Here is a 20,188-nt window from a genome sequence, read left to right as displayed (position 1 = left end):
CTCTCCGAAAAGACCGACTGGATAACCCTCCCATATACTTTCTCAACAATCCTCTCCAAGAAGTTCTGTCACTCAAGCTTTTGGGTCTCACTATCTGCCATGATCTTTCCTGGAAAACCCACATTTCCAAGCTGGCCTCCAAAGACAGTCGGCGATTGGGCATCCTCCGTCGTGCGAAGTCCTTCCTTGGCACACCTGAACTCCTCACCACATACAAGGCTTTCATCCGCAGCTCAATGGAATACTGTCCTCCCCTCTGGGCTGGTGCTTCTGCCTCACACCGAGCTTGGCTTCATGCTGTTGAAGCTAAAGCTTTCAGAATCATTGGAATGTCCCGCGATGAAGCTAACTCTGAGGTCCTTTCACTCACTCACCACAGGCAGGTTGGTGGTCTTTCTGTCTTCTACCGACTCCTCTCCGACCTTGCTCCCCCAGCTCTGTCTGTGCTCTGTCCCCCAAATATTCCTCCAGGTCGCACAAGATCTGCCAGCAACCCTCTTATGGTGAAACTGCTAAAATCAAGACTCTCTGCTCACCTTCTCTCTTTCATTCCTCTTTACTTCCGCCTCTGGAACAAACTCCCTCACTCTCTTCAATCCCACTCCTCTCTCCAGGTCTTTAAAACAGCTGTTCACCACCATCTCTTATCTTCACCCATCCAAAACCATGATCTTTTCTACCCCCATTAATTTCACCCCAGATCCACTTTTTTGAAATACCGACTTCTTTCCTTGAAGTCCGAGCAGTGTCCATGTGTTTTATACCTCTCCCACCCCCCCCCCACCCCCCCACTTGCCATGCCTCCTCCCCCCAAGCGCTCTCCCTCCCACAGATCTCCCTGTTCTCTACTATTGTGCTTTTGTGCTTCCCTCTCTCTCCCTACCCTCTCTCTCCCCATCTTGTCGCCCACTCCCTTTATTTCATGTTTTTTTGATGTTTCCCTTTGTTTTTTTGTGATTAATGTTAGCTGTTCCACGAGCTTCAATCTTGTACCCCCCCCCCCCCCCCAAAAAAAATGGGTGTACAATGATTGATTGATTAATTGCGAAATGAAAATCAATAATGATCGGAAAATAATTAATTAATTGGCAAATCGCATACCTCAACCACCAGTGTTTCATCCGAAGCTATAACTTTTTGAAAATTAATTCAATGTCATTAATCGAAAAAAATTAAATAACTGATTAATCAATGAATCAAAAACATCCTTGATAGCCACATCACTTGGTAACTGTCATGTCTGAATATTAGCTTCCTAGCTCAAAAGGTGCCTGAGATATTTCCCAGATGAGAAAGAAAATATATAAGTGATTAATAATGAAAATAAATAAATAATAATTGTACTGTAGCGGTTCCCGCTGAATGTACACAATCGCCTTGCACCTCCCAGGACGCGGCCAGGGCGCGATCGCCATGCCGGGCTCGTCCGGACGGGCCCAGACGCGCCTCTCCTGGGCATGCCCGGACTCGCTGTTCCCGGGCACGCCCGAACCTCCCGGGCACGCCCGGTCTCGTCTTTCCTGGGCATGCCCGCTCTCGCCTTTCCAGGGCTCGCCCAGAGCGCCAGGGCACGCCCAGCCTCGACTTGCCAGGCCGCGTCCAGGACGCCCGGGCATGTCCAGACTCGCCTTTCCAGGGCTCACCCAGAGCGTCCGGGCATGCCCGCTCTCGCCTTTCCAGGGCTCGCCCAGAGCGCTCGGGCATGCCCAGCCTCGACTTGCCAGGCCGCGTCCAGGATGCCCGGGCATGTCCAGACTCGCCTTTCCAGGACTCGCCCTTGACACCCGGGCATGCCCGGTCTCGGTTTTCCCGGGCAAACGCCCGGGCATAAATGTGTATATATATTGCTGCCCGATAAACGGGCTTTTCAGAATACCTGAGCTGTTTTGTTTCAATAAAGCAACTCGGACGAATTCCGTCTTTGGTCGCGTCAATTCTTTCGACTCGCGTTGGAGCGCAGCTCCTTCACTGGTGACCTACCGACATGGACACGGCAGTGACTCTTAAACTGCCTACCTTCTGGGAGGCTCACGCGGCTGTTTGGTTCGCCCAGGCGGACTCCCAGTTCGCCCTGCGAGGCATCACCGCGGACGACACCCGCTTCCACCACGTCGTGGCAGCGCTCGGTTCCGCCACCGCGGCCCGCGCCCTGAGCCTCCTCGAGCACCCGCCGGCTGCCGACAAGTATGACGCATTGAAGACGCTCCTCCTCGATGCTTTCGCCCTCTCACCGGCGGCACGCGCACGGCGCCTGCTCGACCTGGGCGACACGCGCCCGTCCGAGCGCATGGACTATATGCTCTCGTTGCTCGGTGAGCACTCTCCGGATTTTCTGTTCCGCGAGCTGTTCCTTCGCCAGCTGCCTCACCCGGTACGCCTCGCCCTGGCTGGCACGTCGATCACCGATCCCCGCGCCCTCGCCAGGGAAGCCGATAAGATCTCCTCGGCGGGCCAACACATCGGCGCGGCTACCTGGAGCCTGCCGCCGTCCGAGGCGACGCCCACGATGCCCGAGCGCCCTGCGCGGTTGGAGGCCGAACTACCGGTGCAACTGGTGGCCGCCACGCCGTGCCGACCGCTTCCGACACGACGGCCGGGGCCTCCACCTGACCAGGCGTGGTGTTATTACCACGCCAGGTTCGGACACAAGGCTCGGACGTGCCGACCCCCGTGCACTTTCGGCAAGTCGGTAAACGGCCGGGCTGGCGTTCATTCCCAGCCATGAGCGCCGGCCACTCGGGCAACTTGCTTTTTATTCAGGACAAAGCGTCCGGGCAGCGTTTCCTTTGTGACACCGGCGCCCAACTGAGCGTCATACCCGCCTCCGAGCAGGACAGGCGGGACGCCATTTGCGGCCCCTCTTTGGTCGCTGCTAATGGCTCGGCCATACGCTCTTTCGGCCCGCGCGATGTCATCCTCTGCTTCGGCAGACAGCGCTTTCAGTGGACCTTTGTGACCGCCTGCGTCCCCATGGCTTTGCTGGGCGCCGACTTCCTCTGCACGCACGGGCTGCTGGTCGACGTCAAACGTCGTCGCCTTGTCAACGCCGAGACCTTCAGCTCCCTGGCGTGCATGATAAGCAGCTCCGCGCCGACCGAACTGGCGTGTGCCCTCCCGGCGGCGAACGAGTTCGCTCGCCTGCTCGCGGAATTCCCGGCCCTCACGCGGCCGACGTTCTCGGCCGTCGCAGTGCGACATGGGATCGAGCACCACATACCCACTATGGGCCCGCCGTTCTACGCCAGGGCCCGCTGCCTTGACCCGGCCACGCTCGCCATGGCAAAGGCCGAGTTCGACGCGTTGGAGCACCTCGGCATCGTGCGGCGCTCCAATAGCGCGTGGACCTCACCACTGCACATCGTGCCAAAGCCGGGGGGCGGATGGCGCCTGTGTGGCGACTACCGCCGCCTCAACGACGCTACCACCCCCGACAGGTACCCGATCCCGCACATCCAGGACTTTTCGACCTGTTTGGCAGGACGGGTCATATTTTCCAAAATTGACCTGATACGGGGATACCACCAGGTACCTGTCCGGGCGGCCGACATCCCGAAGACGGCCGTCATCACGCCGTTCGGCCTGTTCGAATTTTTGAGGTTTGGCCTCAAGAACGCGGCCCAGGCGTTCCAGCGCTTAATGGACGGCATGCTGCGCGACCTGCCATTTCTTTTCGTCTATCTGGACGACATCCTCGTCGCCAGCACGTCCCGTGCCGAGCACCTCCGAACACTGTTCGGTCGCCTCAGCGAGCATGGCTTAATTGTCAACCCGGCCAAATGCCACTTTGGCACGACGACCGTTGACTTTTTGGGCCACCGCATCACCAAGCCCGGGGCCGTGCCGCTGCCGTCCAAGGTCGAGGCCATCACCACGTTCCCGCGTCCCCGTTCCATCAAGGCCCTACAAGAGTTCCTCGGCATGGTGAATTTTTATCACCGATTCGTGCCCCGCGCTGCTCAGCTCATGCAGCCCCTTTACGAGGCCCTCCGGGGCAAGCCGGCCAAGCGTGACATCGTTTGGTCCGCGGCCATGGACGCGGCCTTCGCGAGCGCAAAACGGGCCCTCGCTGACGCAACGCTGCTGGCTCACCCGGTGCTCAACGCGCCCATCGCCCTCACTACGGACGCCTCCAACTACGCGGTGGGCGCCGTCCATGAACAATGGGTGGACGGGGTTTGGCAGCCACTCGCTTTTTTCAGCCGGCAGCTCCGGCCGAACGAGTTAAAATACAGCACGTTCGACCGTGAGCTGCTCGGTCTATTCCTGGCCGTTCGCCATTTCCGACACCTCCTGGAGGGCCGCCCGTTCACGGCTTTCGTCGACCACAAGCCGTTGGTCTCCGCAATGGCCAAAGTCACGGAGCCGTGGTCGGCCCGCCAGCAGCACCACCTCTCCGCCGTGTCGGAATTCACCACGGACATCCGGCACTTCGCCGGCAAAGACAACGCCGTGGCCGACTGTCTTTCTCGGGCCAGCGCGAATGCGGTCCACCTCGGCGTGGACTTCGCGCTCATGGCGGCCGACCAGACCACCAACACCTCGGTGCAGGCCCTCCGGGCGGCGGACACGGGCCTCCGCCTGGCCGACATCCCCTTCGCGGGCACCGTCCTGCTCTGCGACGTCTCCCAGGGCCAGCCTCGCCCCATCGTGCCCGTTTCCTGGCAGCGCCGCATCTTCGCCTCCTTCCACGGCCCTTCTCACCCGGGCCGGAAAGCTTCTCAGAAGCTGGTGTCGGCGCGTTTCGTCTGGCACGGCCTTCGACGGAACGTCCGCGACTGGGCCAACGCCTGCACGGCCTGCCAGCGGGCCAAGGTCCACCGCCACACCCAGGCCCCTCTAGCACCTTTCACCGTGCCTGCACGGCGTTTCGACCATGTCCACGTGGACCTGGTGGGTCCCCTGCCCCCATCGCGGGGGTTCACCCACCTGCTCAACATGGTGGACAGGACCACCAGGTGGCCGGAGGCCGTGCCCCTCACCTCAACCACCACCGCCGATGTGGCGCAGGCGTTCATCGCCACCTGGGTCACGCGCTTCAGCGCACCGGCGGACATCTCGTCCGACCGCGGCCCACAGTTCACGTCCGAACTTTGGGGCGCGGTCGCCTGCTCGTTGGGGGTCACGCTGCACCGCACCATGGCCTACCACCCCCAAGCCAACGGGTTGTGCGAGCGGTTTCACCGCTCCATGAAGGCCGCACTCATGGCCGGCCTTCAGGACGATGGTTGGACCGACCGGCTGCCGTGGGTCCTTTTGGGCCTCCGCACGGCCCCCAAGGAGGACCTCCGGGCGTCCGCCGCCGAGCTCGTCTACGGCCAGCCGCTCCGTGTCCCGGGCGAGTTCGTGCCTGACGCTACCAGTCCCTGGTCCGCCGCACACCAGCGCTCGGACCTCCAGGAGGCCGCCCGCCGATTTGCCCCCGTGCCAACGTCCCGCCACGGTGGCCCCCAGTCCTACGTCCCCCCCCCCCCCCCCGGCGCTTCGCACAGCGGAGTACGTCTTTGTGCGTCATGACGCGCACCGGGGGCCACTCCGGCCGCGGTACGACGGGCCCTTCCGGGTCCTGCGACGGGGCGACAAGTCCTTCGTCGTCGGCGGCCGGTCGGACCGGATCTCTGTGGACCGCCTCAAACCGGCGCACGTGGACGTCGACCGACCACCACGGTTGGCCCTTCCTCCGCGGCGAGGCCGCCCCCCGTCTACAGTTCCCCCCGCTCGACCACCCACCACCGGATCGGACCCCCCCCCCCCCCCCCCACGACCCTCCAGGGGTCGCTTCGGCCGGGTCATCCGGACCCCCCCTTAAATTGACCCTGCCGGTGCAGGTCGATTCTGGAGGGGCGTGTGTAGCGGTTCCCGCTGAATGTACACAATCGCCTTGCACCTGCCATAACGTGGCCAGGGCGCGATCGCCATGCCGGGCTCGTCCGGACAGGCCCAGACGCGCCTCTCCTGGGCATGCCCGGACTCGCTGTTCCCGGGCACGCCCGAACCTCCCGGGCACGCCCGGTCTCATCTTTCCCGGGCATGCCCGCTCTCGCCTTTCCAGGGCTCGCCCAGAGCGCCCGGGCACGCCCAGCCTCGACTTGCCAGGCCGCGTCCAGGACGCCCGGGCATGTCCAGACTCGCCTTTCCAGGGCTCGCCCAGAGCGTCCGGGCATGCCCGCTCTCGCCTTTCCAGGGCTCGCCCAGAGCGCCCGGGCACGCCCAGCCTCGACTTGCCAGGCCGCGTCCAGGACGCCCGGGCATGTCCAGACTCGCCTTTCCAGGACTCGCCCTTGACACCCGGGCATGCCTGGTCTCGGTTTTCCCGGGCAAACGCCCGGGCATAAATGTGTATATATATTGCTGCCCGATAAACGGGCTTTTCAGAATACCTGAGCTGTTTTGTTTCAATAAAGCAACTCGGACGAATTCCGTCTTTGGTCGCGTCAATTCTTTCGACTCGCGTTGGAGCGCAGCTCCTTCAGTACAATAATTAAATAATTAATCAACTGCTAATAGAATACCTAAACCACCACCGTTTAATCCGAATCTGTAACTATAAAAAATCAATCAAGTCATTAATCTAAGAATTAAATAATTAATTGATTAATTGATGCATCAAAAATACCCTTCACAATGAGGGGCCTTCAATATTGAAAAGAAAGTGCAAAGAACAGCTTGATTTATTAATCCTTCTCCACTGATGGCGTGGACCCAATTCCACTGATGATAAAATTCCAGACAGGAGCGATTCTCTGTTTGCATGTTATAATCCATCAGCTATCCTGTCGTAATACAATGTGAAAGTTCTGAAAGAACAGAGTAAATTTAACTTCTGCACCACTGCAGGTTTACCGTTGATTGTAATCTCCATTTGCGGGTTTCAGAAAGTGGAACGGAATTCTTTCAGGATTCTATTTTATGTGTGGAGGTGTGGAGGTTGAAAGAGGTGACAGTGAGGAGGGCATTAAAAGAGAGGCTGAGTATGGTAGAGGATGATGTGGTTGAGCTTGAAAGTGGTTGGATGTCAATGAAAGATAGTCTGTTGGGAGCCGTTGGTGAGGTATGTGGATGGACAAAAGGACCACCGAGGCACTCGGAAACATGGTGGTGGGATGATGAAGTTCGAAAGAGGATTGACGAGAAGAGGAAGAAGTTCAAGGAGTGGCAGAAGGAGAAGGGTACGGGAGCAGAAAAAGCAGGGCATGACAGTAAGAAGGCAGCCAAGAAGGCTGCAAAGAAAGAGGTAGCAAAGGCGCAGGAGACGTGTAGGAAAATGTTCGGAGAACGCTTGGATTCGGAAGAGGGTCAGAGAACGGTATTCAGGATTGCAAAGCAGATAGCGAAAGAGAGGAGTGATGTCATGGGGGTCAGTTGTTTGAAGGATGAAGTGGGACAAATCGTTGTGGACCCAGATGGAATTAAAGGAAGATGGAAGAGATATATGGAAATGCTGTTGAATGCAGAGAATGAATGGGATGGCAACATAGAGAGTAACCCAGTTTTAGGACCGGCAGAGAAGATAACTGAGAAGGAAGTTGAGGAAGCGAGCTCTTTCGCTCTTTCACGAGCCTCGATCTTGTATACAAAAAAAAAAAGAAAAAAAAAAGCGATAAAAGCAATTTAAAAAACCACCTTTAGAGGCCATTTTTCCCCGCAAGCGGGGGTTGGCCTTTTTCGGGAACTGTGGTTGTTGTTGTTTTTCGGTCCCCTTTTTGAAGCAATGTTTTATGGCCGGATGCCCTTCCTGACGCCAACCCTTTTTGCCGCCTTTAACGACAAGCAGGGAATTACCAGTGAACTGGTACTCAATTTGCCGACCTCGGAAGGATGACAGGCTGAGTCAACCCCCCTGGCGTTAATTCAGCGATTGACCGGGATTCGAACCCAGGATCCTAGGATCCTAAGCCGGCACCCTAGCCGCTAGCCCAACACCAGGGCTAAAAGCAATGAAGAATAGAAAAGCGGGAGGGCCGACGGAAGTTGTGGGAGATATGTTGATGGCAGCAGGAAGTTGGGGTGTGAAGAGAATGACAGAGATCTGTAATCTGGTGGTGAAAGAAGGTCGCATTCCAGTGGATTGGGAACCGAGTCCGCTCGTCCCTCTATACAAGGGGAAGGGTGACCCTCTGCACTGCTCGTATAGAGTAATAGTTATTTGAGTATGGAATGAAGGTATTGGAAAGGGTGTTGGAGAGGAGGATAAGGAAGAAAGTGAAGATTGACGAAATGCAGTTTGGATTTATGCCAGGAAGAGGAACGACAGATGCACTTTTTATTGTGAGGCAGTTGCAGGAGAAGTACATGGAGAAGAGGAAGAAGTTGTTTCTTGGGTTTGTTGATCTGGAGAAAGCATTCGATAGGGTTCCACGCAAAGTAGTGACAGGGGCATTGAGGAAGTTAGGAGTGGAGGAATGGTTGATCAGAGTAGACATGGCAATGTACGAGAGCGCGCACAGCTGTAAGGACGAAGGACGGGAACAGTGGTGAGTTTGAGGTGAAGGTGGGAGTGCATCAGGGGTCGGTACTAAGTCCACTACTATTTTTAGCTGTGATGGAGGTGCTGGCTCAGAACGTAAAGGAGGGTTTGCCATGGGAGTTGTTGTATGCAGATGATCTGGTGTTGATTGCGGAAAGTATGGATGGACTGAAGGAAAAGATGAACAAGTGGAAGGAATGTATGGAGACAAAAGGTCTGAAGGTGAATATCGGAAAGACAAAGGTGATGGCAAGTGGTAAAGCATGTGCTGAGGTGGAAAGAACTGGGAAGTGGCCGTGTGCTGTGTGCTGGAAGGGTGTCGGAGTGAACTCCATTCAATGTGCAATGTGCGCTGAGTGGGTTCATCAAAAATGTAGTGGTCTGAGAGGGTCATTAACCAGTGTGGCAGCTACATTCAAATGTAAGGTGTGCACAGAGGGAGCTGCAGATGGAGGAAATGTTGAGTTGGATCTTGGAGACGGCATGAAGCTGGAAGGTGTGAAAACATGTTGCGACCTAGGAGACATGCTGAATGGAGAAGGTGGATCAGACTCAGCAACGGTTGCTCGAGTGAGATGTGCATGGAAGAAGTTTCGGGAACTGAGTGGCATGCTGACGAGGAGGGGAGTGTCGTTGAAACTGAAGGGGAAGGTGTATGCTGCATGTGTGAGAAGTGTTATGATTTATGGGAGCGAGACATGGGTAATGAACGTCGAGCAGCAACGAAGGCTGGAAAGGGTGGAATTGCGAATGGTTCAGTGGATGTGTGGAGTGTCCATTAGTGTGACATTAGTGTGATCCATTCGCGTGACAAGGACTAATGGATTGAGAGAGAGGAAGACAAATGATGAATTGCGAAAGATGATGGGAATAGAGCCTGTGATTGATGCTGTGAAGAGGAACAGGTTGAGATAGTTTGGTCATGTGTTGAGGAAGGATGAAAGTGACTGGTTGAGAAGAGTGATGGAAATGAATGTAGAAGTAAGTAGAGGACGGGGAAGACCGAGAAAGACTTGGCTAAAGATGGTGTAAGAAGAAATGCGGGCAAGGGGGTTAACAAGGAGAGATGGAGAAGATTGTCACGGGGATCGCAAGGCTAACCCCAGCTCTAGCACGGAAAATGGCCTAAAAATGCATGTTGTGTGTTGTATGGACGGGAGGAAGGGTATGACAACTGAAGACGAAGAGGAAGGGTATGACAACTGAAGACGAAGAGGAAGGGTATGACAACTGAAGATGAAGAGGAAGGGTATGACAACTGAAGACGAAGAGGAAGGGCATGACAAGTGAAGACGAAGAGGAAGGGTATGACAACTGAAGACGAAGAGGAAGGGTATGACAACTGAAGACGAAGAGGAAGGGTATGACAACTGAAGACGAAGAGGAAGGGTATGACAACTGAAGACGAAGAGGAAGGGTATGACAACTGAAGACGAAGAGGAAGGGTATGACAACTGAGGACCGCAAGGCTAACCCCCGCTCTATAGTCCAAGCCATTTAGCCCAAATATGGGGCCAGATAGGAAAAAACTGCAACACTACATATCAGTGCGAAATTGTATGCAGTAATATATACCAGATAACATATCAAAAGTCTAAAGCTCTAAAAATATGGGGTGTCTGTCAAAATCACTGGTACATGGACCCCCCTTTTCATCCTTTTGCGGTACGATTTGTTCACATTTTGCGATACATTCCGAGCACATGGTATATAATTATACTTTTAATATCAGGAATTACAGCATGTTACAGCCCCAGTACGGCCCGTACGGAACAAAAAAATAAGCACGTAAACAAAATTCCCAATAGCTAAATACTGATCACTGATATGCAAATACATGAATCACTTGTCATGACTGTTTCAGAATTATGGCACATTTTGTTGATTAAAATCGCAAACTCATAATAAAATCACATATAGAGACACTAATAATACTGACTCATAAAATACTGTCGGAAGTCAAGGATTCGCTTAAAAGTAAAAAAATGTCCACAATTAACTAATTCAGCTGCATGTAACGGTCTATAACAACAGTCCACTACCTAATCATCATTTTCCTCGTCATCGTCGTCGCTGAAACTGTCCAGGACGGAGTTGGTGCAGCCAGATCCACGGCACTGACCACAAGCAGGAGAACACTCCAAGTTGTTCTTGCGGCATGTACACCGTGCGGAACCACAATCGGTCGAACAGTTGCACCGGATAACATTCAACAAATCCTGAGGTGCTGGAGGGAGGTCGGTCATAACAGGAACAAGATTGCCGTCGCTCATTCTCCAGCCCCAATCCACTGGTTGTAGGCTGTTGTTTCCTTTCCACTGCTGTATTTGCAGATACACCCGTCTGCTGTGATATCTCGCTGCAGCAGATGTGGGCGGTAAGGTCTGTGGGAGTATCTTCGAAGTCTTGACTGCGACCTGTTCACAAAACCGCTTGTACCTGAGGGAATCCAAACTTTCATCAGGTTTACCCTTGTAGAGACACACGAGTGCTATCTCTCCTGCAGCCTCGACCACATCTGGTGATGCATCCTCAGCCAAGAACTGTTGGGATTGAGTTTGGAAGAGTGTGCTCATCATGAATTTCTTCAGTGACGCTCCTTTGCCAAGGCCGTACAGTCGAGACGTCGTGTCACATCCCAATACTGCGTGTATGAATAGGATGCTTTCACACACAGCTGCACCTAGCTGACGTTTCATGGACTTCACATTCCAGATGTGGTTTGGTTTTGTAGTGGATTTTGCCTGACTATACATAAACAAGTCGTGTGCTTCTAGGTTTGCGTAGAAGCAGAGTAGGACGATCAGATCTGTGTCTTCTCCTATAAGGGCTGTGTTCCTCATGTTCGCCGAACTGACTGCGGTCTGGACGATTAGCAGGTCAGCATCTTCCTGGGAATGATGGGTCTGGCATCCAGAAAGCCGGAGGTATCTGCTCAACATGTTGATGAAGTTCTGTTTGTTGTTGAGGTTTCCCAGGAAGATGTCTTTCTTCATGGTCAACTTCATGTCATCAGTGAAAGTCACTTCTGGTCCACCTCTACCTGCTGCTCGCCTCTGGTGGGTCATGTGCTTGGTTGATTGACCAAGATATCCATCAAATATTACGATGGCCTTTCCGTACTTTCTTGTAACATAGTCACAGTGGAGCATGCAGATCTCTCGATATGTTGGTGAACCATGTGGCCATGGTATACGGTGCAGCAGACTTCCACCATCCAAGACATACTGGATTTCGCTGATTGACTCTATGGTACCTGGTTCAAGTTTAGACCAGATAGCATCTCCGAGTACGGACTTGTGGGCTTCACGTAGCATCAGCTTTTCATCAAACAGCGCAGGTGGATGAGGGCATAACTCAAAGCGAAACATCTCTTCCTTATCTTCAGCAGATTTTGAGATGATGATGAGACGCTGGAATAGCAGTTCTGGGTCTATCTGTACCTGGTCTTTACCAACTCGCACAGATGATCTGGCCTTCAGAAATGTGGTGGCTTGGTCTTTGCGCTTGAACGTGTAGTGGACAACTGACTGATTTGTCATGGAGTGCATGATCTTGTCTCCAATGAGCTTGGCATTGTCGACATCAACCTTACTGCCAGCGTTGACACCAGTCATTATGTTCCTGAGGGATGGATGACACTTGAAAGGATTTCTGTCAACTAGAGCGACCTGTAGTGTACTTGTATCTTGCATGTCGCGATGCTGCCTGGTTTTGCCCATCTCTTTGTTCTGTTCACCTGTGCTGTACTTCACTCCAGTGAGCTCTTGCATCGATCTGTTCGTCTCCGAACAAGCCGGCATGGACAAAAGCCACGTTAAGCGTTGTTGCTCTGTCATTCCTCTTCCTCTTGTTAACCCCCCGCTGGTCTTCATACTTCTCATGAGTACTTGCTCAATCATCAGGGTCACTGCGCTGGTCACTAACAACATTAATAGTCCGACTTCCCTTTTCACGAAGTGTCACTACTGGATTATCGTTGTTGGTGGATTCATTGCAGAACACACACGAATTGGCCGCCATTCTTCAGGGTTGGATTACCTGCAAATATAGAAAAGTTGAATATACTATTACTGTATGTTATTGCCAATAGACCTAAACATACTAAATACATGTCATTGATGGGATTAAAAACTAAGATATATATGGTTCACAAACAAATAATGATGTACCGTCGCTTGCTGTGGAGTGAGCAGTCTTTGTAAAACGGGGTGTGGTTAAATAAGACACTAAAACAGTAAAAACTTCACTTATATATACAATATTGTACAGTATGATATCCTTTATTTATTATATCGTGCTAGTGATTAGGTCCAGTGTATAAAATAAGCAATAGAAGTTCAGAGAGCGACAATAATCATAGCATGCGGCATATGTACGTCTTTTAACATGGGGCTAAATGGAGAAAACTTGATTGCATTATTTGAGAGTCACCCCATATTTTTAGACCTTTATACTTTTAGTATGTTTATAAAGGTACCTTGAGGGTAATCAATACTAATGAGATCGGTAGTGTTGCAGTTTTTTACCCGTCAAATGCTAAATGGCTTGGACTACTAGCAGAGAAAATGGCCTGAAGATGCCTGTTGTGTTGTTGTTGTTGTTGTTGTTGATAAAACTGTGATTACAACTGTTCCTCATGGGAAATCGATTATTTTTGTCTCAGGTTGTTATCCTGCAGAAGCACCTCCGTGCAAGGCTGGATCGCATCCTCGTGAATAATTTAAAACGGATGTGCCTGGAAAACGGCCAGTGGCACATACAAATGGAGAAACGAAAGCAACAGAATAAGGAAGAGCGTCGAAAATGGGAAATAGATCATTGTATGAACCCGAAAAGCAAGGAAGACTTTGAGTTCCTATTCTACAGCCTGGAAAGTAAGTTTTGGCACTTTCAAATGAAATTGCGCCGATAGTAAGTCCAGATTCGCAGTTTCTCAAGATGAATTCCAACGATAACGGTTCAAAACCTTTTTACCTGTGCCACCGAACGTGGATGGAGGTTATGTTTTCACCCGTCTTGTTGCTTGCCTGTCTGTCTGTCTATGAACAAGATATCTCAAAAAGTTGTGGACGGATTCAGACGAAATTTGGTGGACACGTAGTGCATGTGACACGGAAGAAATTAATAGATTTTGGTGGAGATACGAATTCGGATCCGGCTGGTAGAAGTTTTTAAGTGATTCTTCACCATTGGGAGATATGTCCAAAAACGATTTATAGCAATATATCTCAAAACATTGAAGACGGATTTGGACGAAACTTGGTGGAGAGGTTGTGTGTGTCACAAGGACTAATGGATTCGATTTTGGTGAAGATCTGAATATGGATTCGGATACGATATTTATTTAATTTTTAAGGGATTCTTCACCATTGGGAGATGTGTCCAAAAACGATACATAGCAGGATATCTCAAAAAGTTGTGGACAGATTTGGACGAAACTTGGTGGTGAGCTTGGGTGTGTGACAAGGAATCATCGATTCGATTTTCGTGAAGATCCGGATTCGGACCCGGCTAGTAGAATTTTTAAAAGTGATTCTTCACCATTGGGAGTTAGGTTCAAAAACGATTTATAGCAATATATCTCAAAACGTTGTGGACGGATTTGGACGAAACTTGGTGGACAGGTTGTGTGTGTGACAAGGACTAATGGATTCGATTTTGCTGAACATGTGAATATGGATTTGGATAAGAGGTTTATTTAATTTTTATGTGATTCTTCACGATTGAGTGATTGGGCTAAAACCAATGCATAGCACAGTATCTCAAAAAGTTATGGACCTATTTGGACGAAACTTGGTGGATCGATTGGGTGTGTGACAAGGATGAATCGATTCGATTTTGGTGAAGATCTGAATATGGATTCGGATACGATATTTATTTAATTTTAAAGTGATTCTTCACCATTGGGAGATGGGTCCAAAAACGACACATAGCCAGATATCTCAAAAAGTTGTGGACAGATTTGGACGAAACCTGGTGGACAGGTTGGGTGTGTGAAAAGGACTAATGAATTCGATTTTGGTGAAGATCTGAATATGGATTCGGATAAGAGATTTATTTAATTTTTATGTGATTCATCACGATTGAGTGAAGGGGGCTAAAACCAATTGTTACGGATTCGTCACTTCCGTTGTGGTGGTTTTCATCCACTGTAAACATTTTTGATTCCATGTACTATTATTGTTTTCAAAAGGTTTATTGTTTATGAACTGTTTTCAAAAGCTGAAAAAGTTACAGTTAAAAGAAACAGGAAACCGGATCGGGAACCGGACGACGAAGAGGAAGAGAAAAAGAAGGCGGAGCGAGTGGAGTCGGACAAGAAGCATAGTTGCTTTGCGATCCTGAGCGAACATTGGCAAGCAAGAGTCACGAGTGAACTTTCGGGGGAAAGGAATTCCTGCGACAGAGTCGTTATCGCTGTGACAGATCAACCTATGTGTCAGGTTTTGCGATTGATTCCGAAGAGAATCATCGAAGGGCCGTTACGTCTCGAGAACGGGCCGTCGGCCATTTTGACTCGCGCGCTTTGTGCGTCGGGCAAGGTTTATTTGCTTCGCTTCAGCCTTTGCGCGTCGCGCAAGGCTTTTCTTTGCTTCGCGTCAGCCGTTTTCACCGCATTCAGACGTATCTGGTGTGTGTGTGTGTGTGTGTGTGTGTGTGTGTGTGTGTGTGTGTGTGTGTGTGTGTGTGTGTGTGTGTGTGTGTGTGTGTGTGTGTGTGTGTGTGTGTGTGTGTGTGTGTGTGTGTGTGTGTGTGTGTGTGTGCAACGCGGATTTTGAAGGTAAATCAGAGGTTCGCCGACTATGAGCCGCGGAACGTCCATACCCGAGGGTGTGATTTCCCAGTCGCCTGGAGGGCGCCTTTGCACAGCTTTGGCAGCAGGACTGTAACTGCCAACCTAACGGGATTCTGGTCTCGATTGGACATTGATCTGTCGATCGCTGGAGCGGATCGACTTTGGCTTGAAGCCGGGGATTAGACATCGGGGATGTTCTTGTTTCACTTACTTGGAGCACAGTGAGCTATACTGTATATTACAAAACTGATGGTACAATCCATAGGATATGATTGTACAATCCAAAAGTACAATCCATAGGATATGGATTGTACTTTTGATTCATATTATTGTTATACTGTTATTCTTGTGTGATCTTAATACAATATTTGTTTGTTGGTCACAATTGGTGTGGCTTCGCCATTCATCTTTGACATACAGAATAACGCAAATTTTTCTGCCGTGACCCCTCTCGGGGCTCGGAGGTACACCGTGACCAGGGGGTTGGGGAGGAGCACTTAACACAATACATAGCACGATATCTCAAAACTTTATGGACGGATTTGGACGAAACGTGGTGGATCGATTGGGTGTGTGAAAAGGACGAATCGATTCGATTTTGGTGAATATCTGAATATGGATTCGGATATGAGAATTATTTAATTTTTTAAGTGATTCTCCACCAATGAAGGATTGGGCGAAAAGCGATATACAACATGATGTTTAAAAAAGTTATGGATGACTTATGACTAAACTAGGTGAATGAGTTGGTCAGGTGATAAGAACAAGCTGATACCGTACAAACTGTTCAGCCTGGCGGAGGTATGCGCTCTACCGAGTGCCATTCTAGTTCGCGAGTGTGATTTGTAACCGTTACCCGAACCCAAACTGCCTTGTACTTCAAACAGAATGGTGCCACGAAGAACTCGCCATCATTAATGCACTGAAGCAAGGTGACGAACGTAAGGCAGCTCTCTGCAGACTTCTCGAACACCAGACTCAGATGTTGGCTTCAATCGACTACTACAAGAAAATCGCAGTTCAGGAAAACAGAAAAAAGGCAGCACACCACTTCCTCCACAAGGTGGCTTAAAATCACGCTTAAAGATTGTGTGTGCATGTGCTGGTCTGCCACTCAGCAATCACCATAAATGGTGCGCCAAGAAACTTGATGCTGTGATTCTTTGTTCCTCCTTGCAAGTCAACTATTCTAGGTACTATCGGGAATGCCTCTTCGCGGTGGTTGTACCCCCCAACACACGTCAGGGCCAAAATCTTCCCCATTCATCTCTGCTGCCTGGATTCATCAGGGCAGCGAGGTCACGGTGGGAGTGCCGATCGGTCCCCATGGACCGGCCCTTTCCCCCTTATCCCTCTCTAACTCTGTCGTGGCCCTGATTTTGTGAAGGTGGGTACACCATCCTGGATGTGAGGAATATCTCGATCGCTCCTGGGAGATTGATCGGCTGTCTCCGTACCGTTGATTTGTTCCAAAGAACTATCCGGGGCTATACAACAACTATGCTAGGTTGATTTCTGTAGTATTACCAGGCAAAGCCAGAACAATACCTTTGTATATCCAGTAGCTTGTGCTGGTCTCTAGAAACTGTTACACCCTCTTCTTCTTCGTTTATATGCAGCACAAGGCTGTGTGGTAGCATCATTGGATGAGGACGTGGCTGTGGCACTGATTGAATGCCCTCTGCTAGTTGGGGCAGGAATTTGTTCATGGTGCCGGCGAAAGCTCGCCTACTCTTGGCAAAGGGCACCATGGGAACTTCAACGTCAACCATACTAATGCTGGCAGTTTGTAGATGGGATGACAGTTTGTAGCAGGGTCAGGATTCAAACCCAGGTTAGACAGCTTAGAGGCGAGTGTGCGTACCTCTAGGCCATGCCATCAGCCCCATTGCACATGGTGACATGTCATCATCCAGCAGGTGCTCCAATTAAGCAGGTTAACACAATGGAATGATGCTCTCATGTAATCATGACAGCATTTTGACAAAGCTTTTTGGCTGCACTTTTGCTGTAAAACTAAATGCTGTAAAATTAAATAAGATAATAATAAGACAATTCTATTATAAAAATAATAAGATAATAATAATAATAATTAGAAGAATAAGTTAATAATTTTATAATTTAATTTTATAATTTTTTTTACAGCAGCATTTTGCTGATTTGGGTGCAACAGTATTTGGCTGCAACAGTATTTGACTGCAACAGTATTTGGCTGCAACAGTATTTGGCTGCAACAGTATTTGGCTGAAAGAGTATTTAGCTGCAACAGTATTTGGCTGCAACAGTATTTGGCTGCAACAGTATTTTGGCTGCAACAGTATTTTGGCTGCAACAGTCTTTGGCTACAACAGTATTTGGCTGCAACAGTATTTAGCTGCAACAGTATTTAGCTGCAACAGTATTTGGCTGCAACAGTATTTTTTTGGCTGCAACAGTATTTTTTTGGCTGCAACAGTTTTTGGCTGCAACAGTATTTTTTTGGCTGCAACAGTATTTGGCTGCAACAGTATTTAGCTGCAACAGTATTTTGGCTGCAACAGTATTTGGCTGCAACAGTATTTGGCTGCAACAGTATTTAGCTGCAACAGTATTTGGCTGCAACATTATTTTTTGGGCTGCAACAGTTTTTTTATGTCTGCAACAGTATTTGGCTGCAACAGTTTTTGGCTGCAACAGTATTTGGCTGCAACAGTATTTGGCTGCAACAGTATTTAGCTGCAACAGTATTTTTTTGGCTGCAACAGTATTTTTATGTCTGCAACAGTATTTGGCTGCAACAGTTTTTGGCTGCAACAGTATTTGGCTGCAACAGTATTTGGCTGCAACAGTATTTAGCTGCAACAGTATTTGGCTGCAACATTATTTTTTTGGCTGCAACAGTATTTTTATGTCTGCAACAGTATTTGGCTGCAACAGTTTTTGGCTGCAACAGTATTTGGCTGCAACAGTATTTGGCTGCAACAGTATTTAGCTGCAACAGTATTTTTTTGGCTGCAACAGTATTTTTATGTCTGCAACAGTATTTGGCTGCAACAGTTTTTGGCTGCAACAGTATTTGGCTGCAACAGTATTTGGCTGCAACAGTATTTAGCTGCAACAGTATTTGGCTGCAACATTATTTTTTTGGCTGCAACATTATTTTTTTGGCTGCAACAGTATTTTTATGTCTGCAACAGTTTTTGGCTGCAACAGTATTTGGCTGCAACAGTATTTAGCTGCAACAGTATTTTTTTGGCTGCAACAGTATTTTTATGTCTGCAACAGTATTTGGCTGCAACAGTTTTTGGCTGCAACAGTATTTGGCTGCAACAGTATTTGGCTGCAACAGTATTTTTTTGGCTGCAACAGTATTTTTTTGGCTGCAACAGTATTTTTTTGGCTGCAACAGTATTTTTTTGGCTGCAACAGTATTTGGCTGCAACAGTATTTTGGCTGCAACAGTATTTTGGCTGCAACAGTATTTGGCTGCAACAGTATTTTGGCTGCATTGTTCTGAGATCATTTTGGCTGCACTTTTGCTTTTTACGCATTTCAGGGCACCATTCAATTATCATTGACCGAAGCAAGCTGCGAGTTCTCAAAGAGCTTTTCAAAACGGCTTGCGAGTGGAAATGCAGCACCACCGTTGAAATAATACAGTAGAGTAAAAAAAGGTATTTTCTTTTCAGTGTGCTCACACCAAGCAATGGCTTTCCCCACGTGGGGCGGTTCGTGAAATGGACACGCCATTAACGGTTCATGCTCGAGGCCTTCGTGACATCTACAGTTCAATCACGAATGCCGGGTTGAGTCGGGAGAAAAGAGTAGAGGCCTTGGTGAATTTGAAAAGCAGGATCAAGGTTTGCCTGTGTGTCTCCGTCTATAGTCATCACTGCAGATGATGTATTATGTCTTTACCCACGATCAGCATTCGGTTCTGTTTCAGATGTCCTCGAGTTAATGATGTGCGTAAAAGCACAAATGCTTGAAAGTAATTATTTGGGGTTTTCAAAGAGCATTTCCCTTGAATTCCCCTAAAATGGCACTTGTGATACACGAGGTAATATGAGTAAAGCTGAAATGATGATAAAATGATAACCGTTTATCAAAAACACCTGATATGTTCCATCAACAATTGATAGGTCTTGTAATTACAGGGTTAGTCAGGGATTTTGATCATCACGTTTTGTTCCACCACCCACAGAATCACAACAGCAAGATGGCGCAGGAGATCGGTGACCTTGCTGACCGGGAGGTTGATCTGATGGCAAGAGGGATGAAGGAAGCTTGCCTAGAAGGCCTCCGTCAACGGATTTCCACGCTCTTCTTGAAGTACTGCAAAACGCCAATGTTCAACCCCGAAGCTGCTCGCCTTCTCCGGGTACTTCCTGTAACTATATTCTGATCATCAGCAAAGAAAAAAAATTCCACCATACGTCCTTGTATTTTTAAAATGCACCGTCAGGCAGGAAATGCTATTTCAATACATGAACAGTAATTTCGGTGGAGTCAGTCACATCTTTTGGCTGTGAAAGAATATTGTGTCCACGCTGGAAGATACGACTCCTGTGAATAGCCAACTTAATCCCTAAAAATTTGGAAGATCCACATCCCTGAGCGAATGGGCCGCAAATCTCTAACGTCGTGACACCTTGTGTACCATGCTCACCTAAACTAAGGATATTCATCATCTACTCCAAACTAATTTAACTACTGTATTTCCCTCAGGGATTATTCTAACAAGTGCAGATACATTCAAAGTACACCGCCTCCATGCCCAATAAATAAATAACATCCTGAAGGTGATGTTGTGCACTCGGGTCCTCCTCTTTGCCACAGGGAAGGGAGAAATATAAGGGGTGGTGCAATATAAAGCCAACTAGTGACAACCTCTTATCAATGACCCTCTTGGGGTTCGCATCACCTTACCTCACCTGGCCCTATTC

At 49.5% G+C, this 20,188-nt stretch overlaps 1 protein-coding gene across 3 annotated transcripts in view; it reads left to right on the top strand.

Annotated features, from left to right (window-relative positions):
* The window catches only part of IQUB (IQ motif and ubiquitin domain containing), a 40,811-nt gene that overhangs the window by 11,547 nt on the left and 9,076 nt on the right, over positions 1–20,188 (top strand). For 2 of the 3 annotated variants that reach the window (XM_078776929.1, XM_068114292.2), the window contains 4 exons: positions 13,131–13,341; positions 16,151–16,326; positions 18,932–19,102; positions 19,447–19,623. In XM_078776929.1, the coding sequence (XP_078633055.1) occupies positions 13,131–13,341; positions 16,151–16,326; positions 18,932–19,102; positions 19,447–19,623 (735 nt within the window). The remainder of the gene's footprint in view (positions 1–13,130; positions 13,342–16,150; positions 16,327–18,931; positions 19,103–19,446; positions 19,624–20,188) is intronic. The other variant, XM_078776928.1, reaches the window with a different exon arrangement.

Source organism: Myxine glutinosa, chromosome 4 (genome assembly GCF_964187855.1).
Source record: "Myxine glutinosa chromosome 4, kmMyxGlut1.1, whole genome shotgun sequence".
Taxonomy (NCBI): domain Eukaryota; kingdom Metazoa; phylum Chordata; class Myxini; order Myxiniformes; family Myxinidae; genus Myxine; species Myxine glutinosa.
Note: the sequence above shows the minus strand (reverse complement) of the source record. Positions and strands in the feature narration are given on the sequence as shown.